The sequence below is a fragment of the Pipistrellus hanaki genome (genome assembly GCF_964339955.1).
Source record: "Pipistrellus hanaki genome assembly, chromosome: 3".
NCBI classification, from domain to species: Eukaryota; Metazoa; Chordata; class Mammalia; order Chiroptera; family Vespertilionidae; genus Pipistrellus; species Pipistrellus hanaki.
This window is the reverse complement of record NC_140505.1, coordinates 97,924,072-97,949,855: the sequence shown is the minus strand read 5'-3', so window position 1 is coordinate 97,949,855 and position 25,784 is coordinate 97,924,072. Positions and strand designations below refer to the sequence as shown.

At 37.5% G+C, this 25,784-nt stretch overlaps 1 protein-coding gene across 9 annotated transcripts in view; it reads left to right on the top strand.

Moving 5' to 3' along the window:
- Positions 1-25,784, top strand: part of FRY (FRY microtubule binding protein) — a 476,275-nt gene that overhangs the window by 216,923 nt on the left and 233,568 nt on the right. For all 9 annotated transcript variants that reach the window (XM_084878512.1, XM_084878510.1, XM_084878508.1 and 6 more), the window contains one exon: positions 17,063-17,116. In XM_084878512.1, coding sequence (XP_084734638.1) covers positions 17,063-17,116 — 54 coding nt within the window. The remainder of the gene's footprint in view (positions 1-17,062; positions 17,117-25,784) is intronic.

Genomic DNA, 25,784 nt, shown 5'->3' with positions numbered 1-25,784 from the left:
GATAAATCAGAACATGATTGATTTCTGTCTCCAAAGATAGCCCTGGAGAATAGAAATATTTGAGAAAGACAAGCCTGTGAAGGACCCAGAGATGTCTAAAGAGGTAGAAGGGGCCAAAACCGGTTTGGCTCAGTGGTAGATCATCAGTCTGTGGACAGAAAGGTCCCGGGTTCAATTCCGGTCAAGGGCATGTACATTGGTTGCAGGCACATCCCAGGTGGGGGGTGTGCAGGAGGCAGCTGGTCAATGTTTCTCTCTCATCGACGTTTCTGGCTCTCTATCCCTCTCTCCTTCTCTCTGTAAAAAATCGATAAAATATATTTAAAAAAAAAAAAGGGGGAGCGGAGCTTGAAGATGGCGACCGAACAGATGGACTTGTTCTGACCCCGGTCCCAAAACAGATAGAAGCAACATCTGAGTCGCTCAGGGAATGTTGATTAGCAGCTAAGGGGCAGCGGATCACTCTAGGAAGGTAAGGAAGTGTCCGCTGGACAATTTTTCCTGACCAAGCGGCCAGCACTCCCGACTTCTCCCGGAGCTCCGGGCTCGGCGCAAAGGCGGCGCCACCCTACCAGGAAGGGAGCAGCTTCTCTGAGGCCTGGAAAACCCACAGCCGAGGAGTCCATCGAGCACCTGTGGCGCCCCGATCGGAGCAAGCGCGTGGATTCAAGGAAGCTCTTCAACCACCCACAGAAAGGTCAGAGTTTGCGTGGCTAGGCTGAGAGTTCAGGCTGCGATAGCCCCATTGCTCCCGCGAGGCCCCGCCCCCAGAGCGGCCCTGAGCGCCACGGCCGGAGCACCTCGAGGCCCCGCCCCCAGTGCAGCCCTGAGAGCCACGGCCCCACCTATTGATATATTGTAGCACCAAAGCGCCTCAAGGCCCTGCCCCCAGTGCGGCCCTGAGCGCCAAGGCCCCACCTATTGATATATTGTAGCACCAAAGCGCCGCAAGGCCCCGCCCCCAGTGCGGCCGCGGCCCCGCCTATATTGTAGCCCAGGAGAGCTGCGAGGGCCCGCCCCCAGAGAGAAAGAAGGCCAGAGCAACCAAAGTCTGGGAGGTCAAACCAGTAACACTGACACCTAAGGGCTGAACTACAAACTGCCTTTTTTTTTTTTCTTTTTTTTTTTTTTTTCTTTTTTTTTTTTTTTCTTTTTTTTTTTTTTCTTTTTTTTTTTTTTTTCTTTTTTCTTTTTCTTTTTCTTTTAATTAATCAAAAATAAATGGACACAAATAACTAAGATATAGCCTACCTAAAATTAAGGACTACCTTACAAAACTGAGGTGCAGTGGAAAGCTGGGAACTGCAAGACTCTCTGATCCAAGAACCAGGCATACCAAATACAATAACAGAGGAAGTGATTGAACTCTACTGGACAATTTTATGCTAATTATACTATTCTTTATTTTATTTTCATTTTTTACATTTTTTATTTAATTTTCATTTTTTACATCTTTTACTTCATAAACGATTTTTTTTCTTTTTTCCTTACTTGATTTTACCTTTTCAATTATTACATTTTTCAATCTCTATCTTCACTATTACTACTGCTATTTTGCAATTTTTTTTTTCTTTTTCTTTTCCTCCCCAGTACCATTTTACTTCGTCTTTATTTTACATTGGGAGTAACCTTCATTCTATTTTAATCTCTACTATAGCATCATTCAACCCTATCTCAATTCGACCTTTACCCCATCACTCTCTTACTAAACTTTAACCTTTTAGTCTCCAGTTTATCCTATCCCTTTCCGGCTTTAGTTTTTCCTCTATTCTTTCTGTATACCCCCTGCTAAAGCTCTCACTATACTCATAGACCTAAGTTCCAACCCCTGATACAAGTGTATAAATATCACTCTCTGCACTATATTAACTAGTTAAAAAAAAAAAAAAAAAAAAAAAAAAAAAAAAAACACACACAAAAAAAACGGTTCTACTTTCTATCCTTTTCTCATTGTTTGAGTGAAGGTTGATTATTGTGAATATTTGTGCTTTTCAGTGAAATTGTTATGCTTATTCCAGTGTTGTTATTGTTGCTTTGTATTTTTTTTTAAATCCTCTGTTTTTGTTTGTTTCTTTGACTTCTGTATATCATAACCTTACTTAATAATAGTGGATATTGTATTGTAGTTTGTATTAATCTCCAAGTATTGTTACCGGCATTGGCTGGGCTCAGTGGTTGATCTATGGCAATTTTCTCCACATATATATAGTTTGTTTCCCATTTTTTTAGTTTGCTTCTTCTCTCTCTCTCTCTCTCTCTCTCTTTCTCTCTCTCTCTCTTACTCTCTCTTCTTTTTCTCCCTGTTTTCTAACTTCATTTTGTCATTACTTTATTTCTTCTTTGACTTTTTTTTTAATAAATTTTTCTTTATTTTATTTTTACCTTCCTTCCTTCCTTCTCTCCTATACCCTAATTTGCCTATCGCTAGGGGTTACCTTTATTAGAGGTTATTAATATTGTAAATACATTCCTGTTAAGTGCCTCTCGTGTTGTACCTGGTAGTGTTGTATTTTGCACCTATAAATTAACGCAAGAGAAAGAACACCACATAACCAGACATCCTGAAAAGAGATACCATGGGAAGACAAAGAAACACCCCACAAATGAAAGAAAAGCAGGCATCACCAGAAAAGGAAGTAAACGAGCCAGAGGCAAGCAGTCTACCAGAGCAAGAGTTCAGAATAATGATTATTGGTTGGCTAAAAAGAATGGAAGAGAAATTTGACAATAACCAAGAAGAAATGAGGAAGAACCATCAGGAATTGAGGAAGAACCAAGAAGAAATGAAAAATGACATCGCTACCATGAAGAACTCAATAGAAAGCATCAAGAGTAGACTAGATGAAGCGGAAGACCGCATCAGTGAGCTAGAAGACAAGATGGAAAAAAATACCCAATTAGAGCAGCTTCTAGAAAAAAAGATTAAAAAGCAGGAGGAGAGCCTACGGGAGCTTTGGGACATTACAAAACAAAATAATATTCGAATAATAGGGGTTCCAGAAGGAAAGGAAACTGAGGTAGACGTGGAAAAAGTATTTCAAGAAATAATGACAGAAAACTTTCCTGAGATAGAGAAGAAAAAACCCACACAAATCCAAGATGCTCGCAGAGTCCCAAGCAAAATGAATCCCAGAAGACAGACGCCAAGGCACATTATAATTAAAGTGGCAAACAACAATGACAAAGTAAGAATCTTAAAAGCAGCCAGAGAGAGACAGAAAGTTACTTACAAAGGAACCCCCATCAGACTAGCAACTGATTTCTCAACAGAAACATATCAGGCCAGAAGGGAATGGGATGAAATATACAAAGTCATGCAAAGGAAGGGTTTGAATCCAAGAATACTGTACCCAGCAAGACTATCAATCAAAATTGAAGGGGAAATCAGGAGCTTCACAGACAAAAAAAGACTAAAGGAATTTATCTCCACCAAACCAGCAATGCAAGAAATGCTAAAGGGTCTACTGTAAAAATAAAGAAATAGGAATTGAAGAAGGAACATGGGTATAGAATAAAAATGCCATCAAATGAGTACCTATCAATAATAACCTTAAATGTAAATGGATTAAATGCTCCAATCAAAAGACATAGGGTGTCAGATTGGATAAGAAAACAAGACACTTACATCTGTTGCCTACAAGAAACCCACCTCAGAAAAAAAGATGCACACAGACTGAGGGTGAAGGGATGGAAAAAAGTTTTCCAGGCAAATGGAAAGGAAAGAAAAGCTGGGGTAGCAATACTTATATCTGACAAATTAGATCTCAGAGTGAAGGACATAACAAGAGATAATGAAGGCCACTTCATAATACTAAAGGGTACAATCCAACAAGAAGAAATAACCCTGGTAAATATATATGCACCCAATACAGGAGCACCCAAATACATAAAAAAAACTGCTGGAGGACATTAAGGGAGAGATTAATAGCAATACAATCATAGTAGGAGATTTTAATACCCCACTGTCACCCTTCGACAAATCATCTAAACAAAAAATCAGCAAAGAAATATCAATCCTAAACGACTCACTAGACCAGATGGAATTAATTGACATCTTTAGAACATTCCACCCCAAAGCCACAGAATATACATTCTTCTCAAGTGCACATGGGACATTCTCAAAGATAGACCACATTTTGGGACATAGGCAAAGTCTCTTCAAATTCAAGAAGATAGAAATCATATCAAGCATCTTCTCAGACCATAGTGGCATAAAACTGGAAATTAATTACAATAAAAATAATCCAAAGAAATCAAATACATGGAGACTAAACAACATGCTATTAAACAAGGACTGGGTTACCAGAGAAATCAAGGAAGAAATTAAAAACATCCTGGCAACAAATGACAATGAAAACACAACAATCCAAAATCTATGGGACACAGCAAAAGCAGTTTTGAGAGGGAAGTTCATATCCTTACAAGCCTATTGCAAAAAACTAGAAAAAATGGTAACAGATGAACTAACTCTACAACTCAAAGAGTTAGAAAAAGAGCAACAAGAAAAGCCCAGTGTAAGCAGAAGGAAGGAAATAACAAAAATCAGAGCACAGATAAATGACATAGAGACCAAAGAAACAATACATAAGATCAACAAAACCAAGAGCTGGTTCTTCGAAAGGATAAACAAGATTGATGGACCTCTAGCCAGGCTAACCAAGAAACAAAGAGAGAGGACCCAAATAAACAAAATCAGAAATGAAAGAGGTGAAATAACAACAGACCCCACCGAAATACAACAGATTGTTACAAAATACTACGAACAACTCTATTCCAACAAACTAAACAACCTGGAGGAAATGGACATATTCCTAGAAAAATACAAACTGCCAAAACTCAATCAGGAAGAATCTAAAAATCTCAATAGACCAGTGACGTGGGAAGAAATTGAAACCGTCATCAAAAAGCTTCCAGCAAACAAATGCCCAGGGCCAGATGGCTTCACAGGAGAGTTTTACCAAACATTCAAGGAAGAACTAAAACCTATCCTCCCCAGACTATTCCAAAAAATCCAGGAGGAAGGAACACTTCCGAACTCCTTCTATGAAGCCAACATCACCCTAATACCAAAACCAGATAAAGACAACTCAATGAAAGAGAATTACAGGCCAATATCCCTCATGAACATAGATGCCAAAATCCTCAACAAAATTCTAGCAAATCAACTCCAGAAGAACATCACAAAGATCATACACCATGACCAAGTAGGATTTATTCCAGGAATGCAAGGATGGTACAATATCTGCAAATCAATAAACGTGATACATCACATAAACAAATTGAAAGATAAAAATCATATAGTCATATCAATTGACGCAGAAAAAGCATTTGACAAAATCCAACACCCTTTCCTGTTAAAAACTCTTAAAAAGGTGGGAGTACAAGAATCATACCTCAACATAATAAAAGCTATATATGATAAACCCACAGCCAACATTATACTCAATGGGCAAAAACTAAAACCATTCCCTCTAAGAACAGGAACAAGACAGGGATGCCCACTCTCGCCACTCCTGTTTGACATAGTTCTGGAAGTACTAGCCATTGCAATTAGACAAGAGGAGGAAATAAAAGGCATCCAAATTGGAAAAGAAGTAAAGTTATCCTTATTTGCAGATGACATGATATTGTACATAAAAAACCCAAAAGACTCCATTAAAAAACTAATTGACTTAATAAATGAATTTGGCAACGTAGCAGGATATAAAATTAATGCCAAGAAATCCATGGCATTTCTATACACCAACAGTGAAACTACAGAAACAGAGGCTAAAAAAGCAATTCCATTCACCATCGCACCAAAAAAATTAAGATACCTAGGAATAAATTTAACTAAAGAAATAAAGGACCTATTTGCGGAAAACTACACGACACTGAAAAAAGAGATAGAGGAAGATGTAAGGAGATGGAAGAACATACCATGTTCATGGATTGGTAGAATCAACATCATCAAAATGTCCATACTTCCTAAAGCAATCTATAGGTTCAGTGCACTCCCCATTAAAATACCAATGACATATTTCACTGACCTAGAAAGAACTCTCCAAAAGTTCATTTGGAACAATAAAAGACCCCGAATAGCCACAGCAATTCTGAGAAAGAAGAGTAAAGTAGGAGGGATCTCAATACCAGACTTCAAACTATACTACAAAGCCACTGTTCTCAAAACAGCCTGGTACTGGCACAAGAACAGACAAATAGATCAATGGAATAGAATTGAGAACCCAGATATCAACCCAAATCACTATGCTCAATTAATATTTGACAAAGGAGGCACGAATATACAATGGAGTCAAGACAGTCTCTTCAATAAATGGTGTTGGGAAAATTGGACAGACACATGCAAAAGAATGAAACTAGATCACCAACTTACACCATTCACAAGGATAAACTCAAAATGGATACAGGACTTAAACATCAGACGGGAAACCATAAAAATACTAGAAGCATTCACAGGTAGCAAAATCTCAGACGTATGCCAAAATAACTTCTTCACTGATACTGCCCCTAGGGCAATGGAAGCTAAAGAGAAAATAAACAAATGGGACTACTTCAAAATAAAAAGCTTTTTTACAGCAAAAGAAACCATCAATAAAACAACAAGAAAGCCCACGGTGTGGGAGATCATATTTGCAAATATTACCACTGATAAAGGTTTAATCTCCAACATTTACAGACAGCTTATACAACTAAATAAAAGGAAGATGAATGATCCAATTAAAAAATGGGCAATGGACCTAAACAGAATATTTTCAAAAGAAGACAGAAGGAAGGCCAAAAGGCACATGAAAACATGCTCAAAGTCACTAATTATCCGAGAGGTGCAAATCAAAACAACAATGCGGTACCATCTCACACCTGTCAGAATGGCCAACATCAACAAATCAACAAACGACAAGTGTTGGCGAGGTTGCGGAGAAAAAGGAACCCTCGTGCACTGCTGGTGGGAATGCAGACTGGTGCAACCACTGTGGAGAACAGTGTGGAGTTTCCTCAAAAAACTGAAAATGGAACTCCCATTTGACCCAGTAATCCCACTTCTAGGAATATATCCCAAGAAACTAGAAACACCAATCAGAAAGGATATATGCACCCCTATGTTCATAGCAGCACAATCTACAATAGCCAGAATTTGGAAACAGCCTAGGTGCCCGTCAGCAGATGATTGGATCCAAAAACTATGGTACATCTACACAATGGAATACTATGCTGCCATAAAGAAGAAGGAATTCTCATCATTTGCAGCAACCTGGATGGAATTGGAGAGCATCATGCTGAGTGAAATAAGCCAATCAACGAAAGAGAAACACCACATGACCTCACACATCGGTGGATGATAAAGATCTTTATAAACTGATGAACCAAGAGACAGATATAGAGAAAGTAAAGCAACAGGCAGACTGTCAAATTACAGTGGGGAGGGTAGGGATATCAGGGGGAGATAATAGATCAACCGAAGGACTTGTATAAATGCATATAAGTACAACCAATGGACATAAAACTATGGGGAGGGAGGGGATTTGTGGGAGGGAGGGAGGGGGGCAATAAAAAAAAATCAAGAAAATATGTAAAAAATAAATAAATAAATAAATAAATAAATAAATAAATTTAAAAAAAAAAAAAAAAAAAAAAGGCGAGGTAGAAGGGAGAAACTAGAAGGGAATAATAATTAGTGTCTCATGGAAGTTGAAATGTCCCAAAAGAAATGTACTGACAAATGGCCATCAGATTTGTCATTTACAAAGTCACTGAGCCTCTAGGGAGATTATTTTTAGTGGTGACAAAGAAGTCAGATTGCAGGTGGTTGAAGAGAGAGAGAAAGAGAGGGAAGGAAGGAGGGAGGGAGGGAGGGAGGGAGGGAGGGAGAGATAGGAGGGGGGGAAAAAAGAAAGAAAGGAGCGAGGGAGGGAGGGAGAACAGGAAGTGTAGACAAATCAAGGGAGCTACTCTTTTGTCCAATTAAGATGCATTACTGTAGTCGAATTTAATTGAAGTTTCCTCTCTATTGTTTAAATACTGTATTTGTACTTGAGACTGTTAGATTTGGAAAAGCAATGAGTTTCAGTGAAATGTGCAAAGCCAACTGCAAACAGGACAGTCTCTGAAGGGTTTTTAGCTTTTTAAAAAGTGTCAAAATACTCTTCCAGATTTTAGTCTACCTTCTTGTCTCATGTCTTCAGGTACTACACAGCATCTTACTTGCTAATGCCTTTAGCTGATTTGAGGTACTGTCTGTATAATTCTGTTGATAATGGGAATTCTTTCCCCAAGATTTTGGATGAAAACCAGCATATATGGTTATGTTTAAGGAAATTTATTTTGGTAATTGAATAAACTAAAAAAAAAAAAAAAAAAAAATACAAAACACAGTTCTGTCGATATCTATAAGCATTCTTCTTTCACAGGTCTCCAACGGTCTTAAGAGTGCTCATTAGTTCTTGTGAGAAAGCTGGTCAGGATATCAGGGTGGTGTCCATTTTTACTACTGTGGGTTAACAGGCAGGCATCAGGGGGGGCTCTGTTTTCCATCAAAAGTTCAGTGATCCATGCAAATCATCAAAATTACCAGAGTATATTTTCAAGACAACAACTCAGACCCTGATTGCCTCTCATGTCAGGGGAGTCTTTTGGAAATACATGTTCCATGTTCAGAACTGTGAGACCTCTGGCTCTCTTCTTATATTAGTTTCCAAAATTGAGTCCAAGGTGGCATAAATGAGACTCGAAGAGAAAGATCTGTGCCAGACATGGAGATACCTAGAACCGGTTTTCCTCTGGTTCAGGCTAACTAAGATGCCTGTGCTATGTACTAGTAGTCTGGAGGAAAGGCTCTGGTGGTGTTGCAGTTCTGGCCCAGCTCTTTGCTCTGAAGAGCGCTGTCTGTCACCAGGGGACCACTGGGATGAAACAGCTCACTCCTTATCTTCCTCATGTCCTGGTGAAGAGAGATTCCAATTGTAGTAGTTCAATTCTGAAAATTTATTAATAATTCGAAGGCCAGATATGTGTATTATAAAATATTGCTACTGGTGTTATCAAAACCCTGAGTCAGTTATGAATAAATATCTATAATAATAAAAGTGTAATATGCTAATTAGACCGGATGTCCTTCTGGACTAAGCAGCAGCGGCATGCCAAGGCAGAGGCAGACTCTGCAGCCGGAGGGGGACAAGACAGAGGTGGCTCCACAGTGAGCAGGGGCCTCAGTGAGCAAATTTCATGCATTTGGCCTATCGTGTTTTTATAATAAAAATCACTGTCATTGTGTGGAAGTTGTTTTTGTGTGTTTTTTAAACTTGTTTGTTTTTACCTTATCCCACCATTAAATTAAAAGGTTTCCTATAAATTATATATTAAGAATTAAAGTCACAGTAATAACATTGGGCAATTAATCTGAGAGGACAATTAATATTTATAATTTTCCCTATTTTCTATAATGTAGCTTTCTAGTTACATTTGGAAGCATCATGGAAGCTAAAATTAAAGCTTTAATTAATGTTAATGAGTGTACATACTCCTCCAGGAAAACATGTGGAGCTCAGTTTCCTGAGCATTAGGAAAAGTGACATACATTTTAATTTTATTTAATCCCAAAAATAACAATATTAGGAATTTTAATAACCATAAGGACCATGCCATTTATATTTTAGTTCTATGAGGTAAATTGGTAAAATTTACCCCTATTTTACCCAAAAGATGACTAAAGTTTAAAGAGATAAATAAGGTCCATGTGTTATAAACAAGGGACCTAGAATACTACCTCAAACTTCTCAGATTTCAGACCATGTGCTGAACTACTAGATCCATCTGTTATATTAATTAAAAGACACAAAAAATAGCACCTTAAGAAAGATTGATGATATATTTAACAAGTTGAATAATTTCACATTAATTCTCATGGCATTTCTGGATTATGTGTTTATTGAAATATTTTTGAGGGCAATAATAATTTGGAACTTTTTTTATTTTAATTAAGTCCTGCATTCATGGAATACAAAGTAGAAAGTGATTTATTAAATGAGCCCCTTGTATCCACAAATAAAACTCCTTTGATACATAGGCTCTTTCTAGGCTTGTCTAGCTGCCCATGTTCTATCATGGATGACATCTCTTACAGATTATAGAGGGGCCCAGTGTGAGAAGACTATAAAATGGAAATGTAGTTATTGTATACTGAAATTGTTTGAAAATTTAGGTAGATGTAAATGGCTTTCCTTGATGATTTAGGTAGACAGAGATCCAAAGAGCTTTTAGAGTTTGTATTTTCTTAAGGGAGGATTGAGGAAGTTGAAACTTCCCCAGGTGTGAAAAGCACAAATAAGGACCACAAATAAGGACCCCTCTCTTCTCCTGTGGAAATACTGGATGTTCCTATACCACTCTCCATGACAGGAGAAAGTCCCACTGAGATGGGTCAGAACAGCTGTGCTCTTGATCCCACTCCTCTCACAGCAGGCAAGATATTTGCCTCCCAAATCCTACCTATAAAAAGGAAGAACTACAGAGTGGGTCCCTCTGCGATGCCATTAAGCAAATGTGAAAGTTGGATAAGTTCTGTTGAAATAAGTTTTAAGAAGTAGCTTATACCATCTTGAAAAGGGAAACATAAAATTGTTGTTAAACAATGATGACAGAAGTGATGTATCATATTTTTATGTTTTTAGTTTTTGTTGTTAGTTTTTTAATGGAGTTGTTCAAACATCTAAAGTAGAAAGACAGAAAGTATCTATTTACCTTCATTGCCCATTTTTTGGTTGTTTATCTTCCTTTGGTTAAGTTGTATGAGTTCCCTGTAAATGTTGGTGATTAGGCCCTTATCTAAGGTAACATTGCAAATATGTTCTCCCATGCAGTGGGCTTTCTTGTTGTTATGTTGATGGTTTCTTTTGCTGTGCAGAAACTTTTTATTTTAATGTAGTCCATTTGTTTATTTTCTCTTTAGTTTTCATTGCCTTAGGAGCTGTATCAGTGAAGATACTGCTTCAGCATATGTCTGAGATTTTGCTGCCTGTGGATTCCTCTAGTATTTTTATAGTTTCCCATCTTATGTTTAAGTCCTTTATCCATTTTTAGTTGATTTTTGTGTATGTTGTAAGTTGGTGGTCTAGTTTCATTTTTTTTGCAGGTGTCTGTCCAATATTCCCAACACCATTTTGAAAAGACTTGCCTTGACTCCATTGTATGCTCTTGCCTACTCTGTCTAACATTAATTGATCATAGTGGTTTGGGTCAATTTCTGGGCTCTTTGTTCTATTCCATATGTCTGTTCTTGTGCCAGTACCAGACAGTTTTGAGAATAGTGGCTTTGTAATACAGCTTACTATTTGGTATTGAGATCACTCTTACTTTGTTCTTCTTTCTCAGGATTGCTGCAGCTACTTTCGGGTCATTTTTTATTCCAGATGAATTTTTGGAGAGTTTGTTCTAGGTCTGTGAAATATGCCGTTGGTATTTTAATGGGGAGTGCATTGAATCTATAGAATGCTTTGGGTAGTGTGGACATTTTAATAATGTTGATTCTACCAATCCATGAACACAGTATGTTCTTCCATCTATTTATGTCTTCTTCTATCTCTTTTTTCAGTGTCCTATAAGTTTTCTGAATACAGTTCTTTTACCTGTTTAGTTAAGTTTATGCCTAGGTATCTTAATTTTTTTGGTGCAATGGTAAATGGGATTTTTTTTAAATCTCTCTATCTGTAAGTTCACTATTGGTGTATAAAAATGCCATAGATTTCTTGGTGTTAATTTTGTATCCTGCTACATTGCCTAATTCATTTAATAAGTCTAATAATTTTTATGGAGTCTTTAGGGTATTCTATGTATAGTATCATGTCATCTGTGAATAATGACAGTTTTATGTCTTCTTTTCCAATTTGGGTACCTTTTATTTCTTCTTCTTGTCTAATTGCTATGGCTAGTACTTTAAATTCTATGTCAGACAGGAGTGGTGAAAAAGGGCATCCCTGTCTTGTTCCTGTTCTTAGGTGAAATGGTTTTAGTTTCAAAAGAGGACATAAGGAAGGTCAAGAAACATATGAAAACATTCTCAAAGTCACTAATCATTCCAAAGATGCAAATCAAAATGATAATGAGGTACCATCTTACACCTGTCGGAATAGCTATCATCAACAAATCAACAAATGACAAGTGCTGGCAAGGATGCAGAGAAAAATGAACCTTCTTGCACTGCTGGTGGGAATACAGACTGGTGTAGCCTCTGTGAAGAAGAGTATGGAGTTTCCTACTAAAAATGGAACTGTCATTTGACCCAACGATCTTACTTCTAGGAATATATTCCAAGAAACTAGAAACGTTAATCATATATGCACCCTTATGTTCATAGCAGCACAATTTACAATAGCTATTGTAAGATTTGGAAACATCCTAAGTGCGCAACAGCATATGAATGGATTTAAAAAAAAAAAAAAAAAAAAAAAGGTGGTACAGCCCTAACCGGTTTGGCTCAGTGGATAGAGTGTCGGCCTGCAGACTCAAGGGTCCCAGGTTCGATTCCAGTCAAGGGCATGTACCTTGGTTGCGGGCACATACCCAGTAGGGTGTGTGCAGGAGGCAGCTGATCAATGTTTCTCTCTCATCGATGTTTCTAACTCTCTTTCCCTCCCCCTTCCTCTCTGTAAAAATAATCAATAAAATATATTTTAAATAAATAAAGGTGGTACATATACACAATGAAATACTATGCTGCTGTAAAAAGGAAGCAACTCCTACCATTTGCAATAGCATGGATGGATCTGGAGAGCATTATAGTAAGGGAAATAAGTCAGTAAGAGAAAGATAAATATCACATGATCTCACTCATTTGTGGAATATAATGAACATAAACTGATGAACAAAAACAGATCCAGAGACAGAGAAACATTGATCAGATGTTTAAACCTTAGAAGGAATGTAGGGGAGGATGGGGGGAAAGGGGAGAGATCAACTAAAGGACTTTCATGCATGCATATAAGCCTAACCAATGGACACAGACACCAGAGAGCATGAGCGGTAGGAGGGGACCTGGGGGGACACTCGGGGGATAAGGATACATATGTAATACTTTAATCAATAAAGAAAAATAAATAAATAAAAAATAAAGTAGAAAGACAGCATAATGAACCCTATGATCATCTTCAACAATTGTCAACTCATGGCCAGTTTGTCACACATTCCTTGCACCTCCCCCCAATAGTATTTGAAATACTAGTTACTATATTATTTTAGTATTTCAGCATGTATCTCTAAAAGATAATGTTTCTTTTTAAAACAAAACTGCAATACCATTGCCACACCTAAAAAATTAACAATAATCTTTAACATCATCAAATATCTATTAGTGTTCAAATTGCCAATGGTCTCATAAGCATCATACTTTTTAAAAGCAGATAGTTTGAATCAGTATTCAGATAAGAGCCACACATTACAATAGCCTTTTAAAAAAATCAATAGAACCTCCCCCAATTTCTCTTATCTCCCCCTTGCAACTCCTTTATTGAATAAATGTCTTTCATTTTCCTTTGGGCTGGATTTTGCTGATTGCATTCCTATGGTATAGTATAACATATTCCTCTAGCTCCTTCTAACTCCTATATTTCCTAAAAGTTAGAAATTATTTCTAAAGGCTTGGTTAGATTCAGGCTTGATTTTTTTGTTTGTTTTGTTTATCAAGACTATTTCATAGCATTTGCTTCCATCAGATGAGACTGAATATCTCATTTTCTCTTTAGGAAGCTGTTAGCAGCCATTGATGTTCAATGCCCAGTGTTTCCATGTTTATGCTTTGCCATTTCTTTTGTTCCCTGTCACCTACTGAGCTGGAGCTTTTGGGCAAGGCAAGGTCACAGGCCAAGGTCTTTTAGCTTTGGACCACTAAGCATTTTCAGGGATCCATCACCCTAAATTTATGTCTGTCAGAATTATTTTTTTAAAAAACTATCATTCAACACAATTAATGAACCTTCAATAAATAAATACAATTGTACCAAGATATAAAACCAAGACAAATTTTAAAAGCATACAAAATACAGTGTTCTTTTTGGACAAATGGGACCTTTATTTTGAGCCTCCTCTGTGATCCTCCATTTCCACTTGTTCTTTCAATACCCATTGTTTATTCTGGGTGAATTTCACTGTATTACTTATTCAGTGCTCTCTGAGAACCAGGATGCCTGAATGTGCAGATCTTTGATTCCATGCAGCTGGTCTCCCTACAAAGAACCTCAAGGAAAATCTCACCTCTGCAATTGTTTTTTCTCAAGGAGGCACAAGCCTTACTATACTCTGCCATGTGTTCAAATGGCTCTCTTCTGAGCTGAGCAGGCTTGCCTCCCTTCTCTCCCCACTCCTTCTTTCTCTTTTCTTCCCTCCTTTACTCCTTCTTTCTTTTTCTCTTTTTTAGCCTTTTAGAAGGTAGGCCCTTCTCCATATCTACTCTTAAACCTCCTGACACTGCTAAAAATCTATGTTGATGCAAAGGTAATCTTGGGAATGGCAAATTGTAAACTTGATTCTCAGTGGCCAAAGCTGTCTACACCATAGCATTTGGATATGTGCAATCACTTAACAACCCCTGATAATGAGTTCCAACTGTATACTAGGAATGTGGGAGATGGACAAGTTACAACTCCATGGAAATGCTGACAAGATTAGATGCAATCAAATTGCCATGTGACAACTAATCAGCAACTCTGCCAGGGAAAATGGGAAGAGCTTAATCTGGGAAGTGATATTTAAACTAAGTCTTCAGATCATTAAGATAGTATAACCTCACCCTAATTAGTTTTGCTCAGTGGATAGAGCGTCATCCTGTGGACTGAAGGGTTTGGGTTCAATTCCAGTCAGAGGCACATGCTGTGGTTGCAGGCTAGATCCTCAGTAGAGGGTGTGCAGGAGGCAGCCAGTCAATGATTCTCTCTCATCATTGATGTTTCTATCTCTCTCTTCTTCTCCCTTCCTCTCTGAAATCAATAAAAATAATTTTTAAAAAATACAGCATATTTGTGTAAAAGTAATTAAGGAAAACTTAGCATAGTGCTGTATTATTTTATCGAGGCACTGAACCCAGTTTTGGTTAATGAATTTGACTTTTGTATATGGTATGACTTACCATATCAACTTTGCCTGCTAAAGAAACGTGCAATATGTTGCATCCTTCATATGTATTCAAATATGTATAAGCACAAAACATCACATTTATCATCATTCCCATCCTATTAGTAGTGGAGAAAAAATAACTTTTAGGCATGGTAAGTTTCAGGGTGTTGTAGGACATGGTCACCTGCCTTCCTCCACTATGAAAGGATTTTGCCTTTCAGGTGGTAGTGGATGAAGAACTACCAATTCCCAAGGTGTGGACTTCTGAGTTTATGCAAGGGTTTACAGGTCCATGTGTATGTCAGGCACTGTTTCTGGGCTGAGTAAACTGTGGTCTCTCATGTAGATGTATTACCAGTTTCCTAATGTAGATAAAATGAGTGTTGTTGCTATCATAAGACAAAGCCACTTAAAACTATCATTGCCCTGTCCAGGTGGCTCAGTTGGTTGAAGCATCATCCCTATATACCAAAAGATTGTGGGTTTGATTCCTAGTCAAAGCACATACCTAGGTTGTGGTTTTGATCCCCACTTGAGCACATGCAGGTGACAATCTCTTTCTCATTCTCTCTCTTTTCCTCCCCCTCTTTCACTCTCTCTCTCTCTGTCTTTCTAAAATCAATAGAAACATATCTTCAGGTGAGGACTTAAAAATAAATAAATACATACATAAAAGTATAATTGAAGTCATAGCACTAGCTCTGTCATTGTGCATAGTTTTAAATATAATGGATACATAAATGAAATTGTTATTGTGTACCTAGGTTTGGAGGTGTGAGTGTATGTTTTGTGGTTGGAAATTCTTTGAAATTTTTAATATCCATCATCATAAAATAGATGATAGTGATGATTGAAAAACTGTGAAGGTACCTAATGCCAGTGACTTTTACACTTAAAAATGTTTTGTTTTGTTTTTTAACTTACAATGAAACACACACACCAAATGAAAGGATCTCATATTTAAAGAAACTGGGTGTCATTGGCCTAGACTTAGATTAATGTGACAAATATTTGACCATTACCAAGCAATGCTCTGTCGGTAACTTCAAGTGCTAGGAGAAACAAATAGAAGGCTTTGCATTTCTGGAGCTTCTAGTTTAGTGGATGTGGCACTTGCATTTGGGGTGAGGTGGGGCTTGTATTCACCTTAGGTAGCTTTTTTTTTTTTTTTCCAGTAAAGGAGAAGGTTAGAGAAATGAGTCAAGGAGAGGCTCTATCTGATTGACAAATGTAACTGGAGTCTTCCTAAGTCAGCTACATTGGCTAAAGTGCAGCATTATTTTTTGATGTATAACTTTTGCATGGTTTCTAATGCTAAACCAGATTTGTATAAGTATTAACTTCCATACAAAACAAAATAAAATAAAAACTAACAGGTAAGAATAAATAATTATAAAATGCTAGAAGGTGATGTAAAGCTTTCTAATGTAAACAAAGGTGTGATGATTAGGAAAAAATATTTTTGGAAACCTTTGTCACTATCCAGATAATTTCTTCAGATATTTAGATGTGGTGCAAGTCAAGTAACTTCCCCCAAATTTACTGATTTTACTAGTAAAGATGTGATTTGTAGGTTATTCCTTAATATTAGTCTAATAATTAAACCTTGTTTTATTTCTAAATCTGGAGTCTTGGACTAGTGTATCACTTTCAACATTTTATTATCTCTCAAGTTCCAAGATAGGTACTAAAATAAATTACATGTTTTTTATAATGTGATTTCCATTGAAAAATGCAGTATAATAGCATTAGATATCTAATGTTTTGGTTAAAAAGAGGGTATATGAGAATAAAGATCACATACTACGAGTTAAGTTTAGAATAGTAAGGGAGGTTCTTACTCATTAGAAAACTGTCACCTGTTCATCCCATAAAGGGAGAAATAGATGAGAAAAATTGTAATAATGACATTTCACTTGTAATATTTAAGAGCCTCTAATTTTCTCATTCTTATTCTTCTTTCTAGGAAAAGCCATTGACAAAATCCCTACAACGTGGAGAAGATCCCCAGTTTGATCAAGTATGTGACATGTCATATATGTTATATGCTGGGTTTTTTTTTATTTCAAAGTATACAAAAGGCACGGGCTGGATGACGAGCTTCCTCACAAGAGGGTATACTCTTGGGAGCTGGTCCTGCAGCTTGTTTACAGTTGTAGCTCACAGGGGACAGTCAGTAAATGTCTATTGATTTCAAAGGCAAAGAACTGGAAAGTGTTGGAATAATATAAGTGAGCCCTCAATTGATTGTTTCCTAAATTTATGTATATCAAAATTAAAGGAGCTGAAAAAAGATAAAGGAACTTCTATCTAAAAACTCTTATTTAGATTCTTCTGAATAAACAATACAGCAGGTCCTCAAATAACATGGATTCATTCAATGTCATTTCCTTATAATGTTGATGAGATTCCGTAGAAGCCTAACCCTTGTTTGAATTAATTATGGTAAAATTGGTTTTGTTATATGTCATTTGGTTTAAAGCACATGTGTCAAACACAAGGCCCGCGGGCCAAATCCAGCCCGCCAGGCCTTGCAATGTGGCCCGCACCGCGCTGTCATCACTGCACTCCGCTGTCAGTTTTTGACATTGTCAGTTTATGACTGTTCAGTAAACCATTCGGCCCGCGATTTAGGCTGGATTTTAGATTTTGGCCCCTTCTCTGATTGAGTTCGACACCCCTAGTTTAAAGTCACAGAACCTATTGATGACATTAAGTGAGGACTCACTGGGCTGTGATGATCAGATGTCTGCACTAGAGTTTATTCATGTTTTCATCCTGTTTTTTCTTGAATGCCTACTATTTGCTTGACAAAATGCTAGGCTCCAATGAGACAAAATCTAGGACAAGTGTTAGCCTTTCAAGAATTCACAATCCTATGAGAGAGAAACCACCTAAACCATAATTATAAAGCAGTATAATAATTTAGATGCTAATCAAGGAGATTATACATGAACAAAACACGACAAAAAATAAATACAAAGAAAGCTCTTTGAAAATAGATCAGGACTAGTAAAAGAACCTCTAACTAAATGCTAGGTAAAACCAAATCTGGCAGATTCTGGTTCAGAAAGGCTGTAAGCATGTTAAATAATGAAGGATAGTAGGATATCATGGAAGTTAGAGATGTTTTTGTGGCACTTCTGAACTTCTGCAGTTAATGATAAAGAGGACACCGTATTCTCAAAATCCTCACTCAGTACCAAGGGCAGAGATAAAAATACTGCAGAAAGCACCTCAGCCTGATCTAACACAGTGGGTTTTATTGTCTCATGGAGAACATATAAGGAGTACACTTTCTGCAGTGTTAAAACTGCCTTTAATGTTGAATCAAAAGGAAAATTCTCTAGCCCTTACAGTGCAGACTCATTTGAGGACTGATCAAAAATGTAAGGACTGACCATAGAGAGAAAACTTCCATTTTGTATTTTATAAGCTGTTCATGCTCACAAGTTCATGCTCACAGCCTGTCTCAGCAGGCTGCATGGCTGCTGGCAGAGCTGGCTGGTTTCCAAAATGCTGCAGAAATGGAGTGGGGGCTCCATTGTCACGGAGCTATCTTCTCTTGTCATGTCATCCTAGATTGTCACCTGGGAGATGTTTGGACGGTCAGAGACCTTGGATGAATGTGTGGGGTCCTTGTTTTGGAAATGTGGCAAATTGTGACTCTCACTATTCTCTTTAAGAATGTAAATATTTGTCATCTGTCTTTCATAATTTTTCACTCTATTTTGCATACTTCATCTCTTTCCTGTTAGATCATCATTGTCTTTTTTTCATTTTTATTTCTTTATTGATTATGTTATATAATTGTCCTCATCCCCCCATTCCCATCCCAAACCCTTCCCTATGTATGCCCCATCCCCCTGTTGTCCATGACCACTGGTTAGGCTTAAATGCAATCATTGTCTTTTCCTCAAAAAATATGATGTTATTTTTCCCCAGCTACTTTTTCTTTATTCTCTGGGGAAACAATACTTCTAAGTTTTAGCATTGCAGATAATAGCTTCCTTAAATAATTTGGCTTAAACACAATCTCTCATTTATTATTCAGCACTGTAGTTCAGTATTTCAGCATTGTGGAAAAGAGATAGCCTTTGGATTCAACAGACCTGAATTTAAATCCCCACTTTGCCACTTAGTCAGCTGTAATACTTTTGACTCTGTTCTGCCCCAGAGCTACTGAGTCAGAATCTGCAGCTTAACAAGATCACTAGGTGACCTAGACACACATTTAAGCTTGAGAAGCACTGATCTGTAACACATCTCTACGTATTCAGGTGGGAGCCAGTAAGATGGTCACTGATAACTTTCAAGTAAGAACCATATGATTATCCCCTCATCATTAAAAAATAAATTTATACATGAACAGTGAGAGATGGAGGCAACCTGCAAAGTTTATCCCAGGCCACATGGAAACAAAACTAAAGTTGGTCCACCTATGGATTCATTGACATAAAGTCAACAAAATCATCTTTGAAAGTACCCATACACTGTTTTGACAGCAAACTATACAAATTGTAACTGCTTCCTGAGGGTTCCTCGAAGATGGCAGCCAGGTAAACACTTGTATGGGCTGCCTCCCACAACCATATCAGTGCTGCAACGGGGGATCTTATCTGAGACCTGAAAAGACCACAACTGTGGGGCCCCGACTGGCATGGACACGCGGATTCCACAGAAAGGTTGGATTTTGCCGGGGATAACGCGGGGTGTCTGTGTCCCAACAGCGAAAGTGAAAGCGGCAGCTGCGGCAGCAAAAAAAAGCACACGCTGGGACCCCGGAAATCTGCGTCCACAGCCCACCACTGTTGGGTCTGGCGTGATTCGAGAGAGTGGACGGGGATCCCCAAGGTTGCTACTAGTGGGGTTCTCTAGGGAGCAGCCCATTCTGATCCCACACGGAGGGAGAACATAGGAGTTGGAAAGCAGTCTGTTTGTAAGTGTGCACAGACTCGCCCATCGCGCACCTGGGCTGGTTCCCCTGCAACACTTTGCTTCTGATTGATTACAAAGGAGAGATCACCCAGATTGGCTGACCCTAAGAGACAGCAGGGGGAAACTGCTTTTCTGGAAACTGAGAAGCAGAGCAGGGAGAAATCATCCAGGATTCAGCTCCGAGGCAAAAAGAAAATAAACAAACAAACAAACAAACAAACAAACAAAATGGTATTGAGTGCCACAGAAAAAGAAGGCTAGAGCAGCCAAAAGACAGAACATCAATCCACATACACTGCCACCTAGGGTCTGGAGTACAAACTGACTGTGTTTATTAGTTTTATTTGATCAAAAACCAAGAAACTAAGGAATCGCCACTGAGGTGCAGCAGAATGCAGGGAACTGCAATACGGTCTGGACTGAGAAACGGGCATGTCAAATAGAATAACAGAAGTGAATGGCCTTCACAACTGCACACTTTTTTTGCTAAATTTATTTTTTATTTATTTATATATTTTTTTTTTAAATTTTCATTTTTTGCATCTTTTACTTAAGAAACAATTTTTTTCCTTTTTTCCTCACTAGATTTTAACTTTTTAATTATTACATTTTTAGGTTCAATAAGCATTTTTACTACTGCTATTTTAATTTTTTTAAGTGCCATTTTATTTTCTCTTTATTTTACATTGGAATTAGTGTTCTTCATTTTATTTTCATTTCTCCTTTAACATTGTTTAACCCTATCTCAACACGACCTTTACACCATCACTCTCTTTCTAACCTTGCCCCTTTTGCTATCCTGTTTATCTTAACCCTTTCCTGCTTTAGACTTCCTTACTCTTTCTGTATCCACCCTGCTAAAACTTCTACCCTACTTATATATCTAATTTCCAATCCCCTGTGACAAGTGCATACACACCCTTCTCTGAGCTGTATTAACTAGCAAAAAAAAAAAAAAAAAAAAAAAAAAAAAAAAAAAAAAAAAAATTCCTCACTGTTTTTTTGATGCTGTTTGGGGGATGATGATTATATTGCATTTTTATGCTTTTTAATGAGAGTATTTTGCTTATTCTTTTGTTGCTGCTGTTGCTTGGTATTTTCTTATTTGATTGGTTTTTGTTCATTGTTATTTTATTACTTCTGTTTTCCCTTCCTGTGCTGGAAATTAGAGGGTGTTGTAGATTGTATTATTCTCCAGGTACTGCTGACAGCATTTGTTGGGGTTAGTGGTTGTTCAATTGAAATTATCTCCCCATATATATAGTTTATTCCCCTTTTATCTCCCTCTCTCTCCCTCCCTCTCCCTCTCTCTCTCTCTCTCTCTCTCTCTCTCTCTCTCTCTCTCTCTCTCTCTCTCTTTCTTTTTTTTCTTCTCCCTGTTTCCCAATTTCATTTTGACACTCTTTTTTATATCTTTTTCTTTTGCTCCCTCCCTCTTCTCTTTTTACTCTTCCTCTTTCTCTCCTATTCCCTAATTTGCCTTTCCCTAGTGGTTACCTTTATTGGAGGTTATTAATATTGCAAATACATTTCTGTTCAGTGCCTTGTGTGTTGTACCTGGTTGTGTTGTATTTTGTGCCTTTAAATCAACGCAGGAGAGAGACATCCTGAAAAGAGAAACCATGGGGAGACAAAGAAACAGCCCACAAATGAAAGAAAAGCAGGCATCACCAGAAAAGGAAGTAAACAAGTTAGAGGCAAGCAACCTACCAGAGCAAGAATTCAGAGTAACGATCATAAGATGGCTAAAAAGAATGGAAGACAACTTTGACAATATGAGTAAGACCCAAGAGGAAATAAAGAAAAACCAAGAGGAAATGAAGATGACTCAAGAAGAAATCGCTACTATGAAGAACTCAATAGAAAGCATCAAGAGCAGACTAGAAGAACCAGAGGACCGCATCAGTGAGCTAGAAAACAAGATGGAAAAAAATACCCAATTAGAGCAGCTTCTAGAAAAAAAAATTAAAAAGCAGGAGGAGAGCCTACGGGAGCTTTGGGACAATGCAAAACAAAACAATATTCGAATAATAGGGGTTCGGGAAGGAAAGGAAACTGAGGTAGACATGGAAAATGTATTTTAAGAAATAATGACAGGAAACTTTCCCGAGATAGAGAAGAAAAAACCCACACAAATACAAGATGCTTGCAGAGTCCCAAGCAAAATGAATCCCAGAAGACCAACGCCAAGGCACATTATAATTAAACTGGCAAACACCAATAACAAAGTAAGAATCTTAAAAGCAGCCAGAGAGAGACAGAAAGTTACATATAAAGGAACCCCCATCAGACTAACAACTGATTTCTCAACAGAAACTTATCAGGCCAGAAGGGAATGGGATGAAATATACAAAGTCATGCAAAGGAAGGGTCTGAATCCAAGAATACTGTACCCAGCAAGGCTATCAATCAAAATTGAAGGTGAAATCAGGAGCTTCACAGACAAAAAAAGACTAAAGGAATTTATCTCCACCAAATCAGCAATGCAAGAAATGCTAAAGGGTCTACTGTAAAAATAAAGAAATAGGAAGCGAAGAAGGAACACAGGGGTATAGAATAAAAATGATATCAAATGAGTACCTATCATTAATAACTTTAAATGTAAATGGTTTAAATGCTCCAATCAAAAGACATAGGGTAACAGATTGGATAAGAAAACAAGACCCGTACATCTGTTGTCTACAAGAAACCCACCTCAGAAAAAAAGATGCACACAGACTGAGGGTGAAGGGATGGCAAAAGGTTTTCCAGGCAAATGGAAATGAAAAAAAAAGCTGGGGTAGCAATACTTATATCTGACAAATTAGATCTCAGAGTGAAGGGCATAACAAGAGATAATGAAGGGAGCATAATACTAAAGGGAGCAATCCAACAAGAAGAAATAACCCTGGTAAATATATATGCACCCAATACAGGAGCACCCAAATACATAAAAAAAACTGTTGGAGGACATTAAGGGAGAGATTAATAGCAATACAATCATAGTAGGAGATTTTAATACCCCACTGTCATCCTTTGACAAATCATCTAAACAAAAAATCAGCAAAGAAATAGCAAGCCTAAATGACTCACTAGACCAGATGGAATTAATCGACATCTTCAGAACATCCCACCCCAAAGCCACAGAATATACATTCTTCTCAAGCGCACATGGGACATTCTCAAAGATAGACCACATTTTGGGACATAGGCAAAGTCTCTTCAAATTCAAGAAGATAGAAATCATATCAAGCATCTTCTCAGATCATAATGACATAAAACTGGAAATTAACTACAATAAAAATAATCCAAGGAAATCAAACACATGGAGACTAAACAGCATGCTATTAAACAAGGACTGGGTTACCAGAGAAATCAAGGAAGAAATTAAAAACATCCTGGAAACAAATGACAATGAAAACACAACAATCCAAAATCTATGGGACACAGCAAAAGCAGTTTTGAGAGGGAAGTTCATATCCCTACAAGCCTATTGCAAAAAACTAGAAAAAATGGTAACAAATTATCTAACTCTACAACTCAAAGAGTTAGAAAAAGAGCAACAAGAAAAGCCCAGTGTAAGCAGAAGGAAGGAAATAACAAAAATTAGAGCAGAGATAAACGACATAGAGACCAAAGAAACAATACATAAGATCAACAAAACCAAGAGCTGGTTCTTCGAAAGGATAAACAAGATAGATGAACCTCTAGCCAGGCTAACCAAGAAACAAAGAGAGAACCCAAATAAGCAAAATCAGAAACAAAAGAGGTGAAATAATAACAGACCCCGCCGAAATACAAAGGATCGTTACAAAAATACTATGAACAACTCTATTCCAACAAACTGAACAACCTGGAGGAAACGGACATATTCCTAGAAAAATACAACCTTCCAAAACTCAATCAGGAAGAATCTATTAATCTCAATAGAGCAGTGACTTGGGAAGAAATTGAAACAGTCATCAAAAAGCTTCCAGCAAACAAAAGCCCAGGGCCAGATGGCTTCACAGGAGAGTTTTACCAAACATTCAAGGAAGGAAGAACTAAAACCTATCCTCCTCTGACTATTCCAAAAAATCCAAGAGGAAGGAACACTTCCAAACTCCTTTTATGAAGCCAGCATCACCCTAATACCAAAACCAGATAAAGACAACTCAATGAAAGACAATTACAGGCCAATATCCCTTATGAACATAGATGCCAAAATCCTCAACAAAATTCTAGCAAATCGGCTCCAGCAGAGCATCACAAAGATCATACACCACGACCAAGTAGGATTTATTCCAGGAATGCAAGGATGGTACAATATCTGCAAATCAATAAACGTGATACATCACATAAACAAATTGAAAGATAAAAATCATATAGTCATAACAATTGATGCAGAAAAAGCATTTGATAAAATCCAACACCCTTTCCTGATAAAAACTCTCAACAAGGTGGGAGTACAAGGATCATACCTCAACATAATAAAAGCTATATATGATAAACCCACAGCCAACATCATACTCAATGGGCAAAAACTAAAACCATTCCCTCTAAGAACAGGAACAAGTCAGGGTTGCCCACTCTCACCACTCCTGTTTGACATAGTACTGGAAGTACTAGCCATTGCAATTAGACAAGAAGAGGAAATAAGAGGCATCCAAATTGGAAAAGAAGATGTAAAGTTATCCTTATTTGCAGATGACATGATATTGTACATAGAAAACCCAAAAGACTCCATTAAAAAACTAATTGACTTAAAAAATGAATTTGGCAATGTAGCAGGATACAAAATTAACGCCAAGAAATCTATGGCATTTCTATACACCAATAGTGAACTTGCAGAAACAGAGACTAAAAAGGCAATCCCATTTAGCATTGCACCAAAAAAAATTAAGATACCTTAGTATAAACTTAACTAAGGAGGTAAAAGACGTATACACGGAAAACTACACGACACTGAAAAAAAGAGATAGAGGAAGATGTAAACAGATGGAAGAACATACCATGTTCATGGATTGGTAGAATTAACATCATCAAAATGTCCATACTTCCCAAACCAATCTATAGGTTCAATGCACTCCCAGTTAAAATACCAACGGCATATTTCACTGACCTAGAAAAAACTCTTCAAAAGTTCATTTGGAACAACAAAAGACCCCGAATAGCCACAGCAATCCTGAGAAAGAAGAGTAAAGTAGGAGTGATCTCAATACCAGATTTCAAGCTGTATTACAAAGCCACTGTTCTCAAAACAGCCTGGTACTGGCACAAAAACAGACATATAGATCAATGGAATAGAATTGAGAACCCAGATATAAACCCAAATCACTATGCTCAGTTAATATTTGACAAAGGAGGCAGGAACATACAATGGAGTCAAGACAGTTTCTTCAATAAATGGTGTTGGGAAAATTGGACAGACACATGCAAAAGAATGAAACTAGATCACCAACTTACACCATACACAAAAATAAACTCAAAATGGATACAGGACTTAAACATAAGACGGGAAACCATAAAAATACTAGAGGCATCCACAGGCAGCAAAATCTCAGACATATGCCAAAAGAACTTCTTCACTGACACTTCCCCTAGGGCAATGGAAGCTAAAGAGAAAATAAACAAATGGGATTACATCAAAACAAAAAGCTTTTTTACAGCAAAGGAAACCATCAACAAAACAACAAGAAAGCCCTCTGTATGGGAGAACATGTTTGCAAATGTTATCACTGTTAACGGTTTAATCTCCAACATCTACAGACAGCTTACACAACTTAATAAAA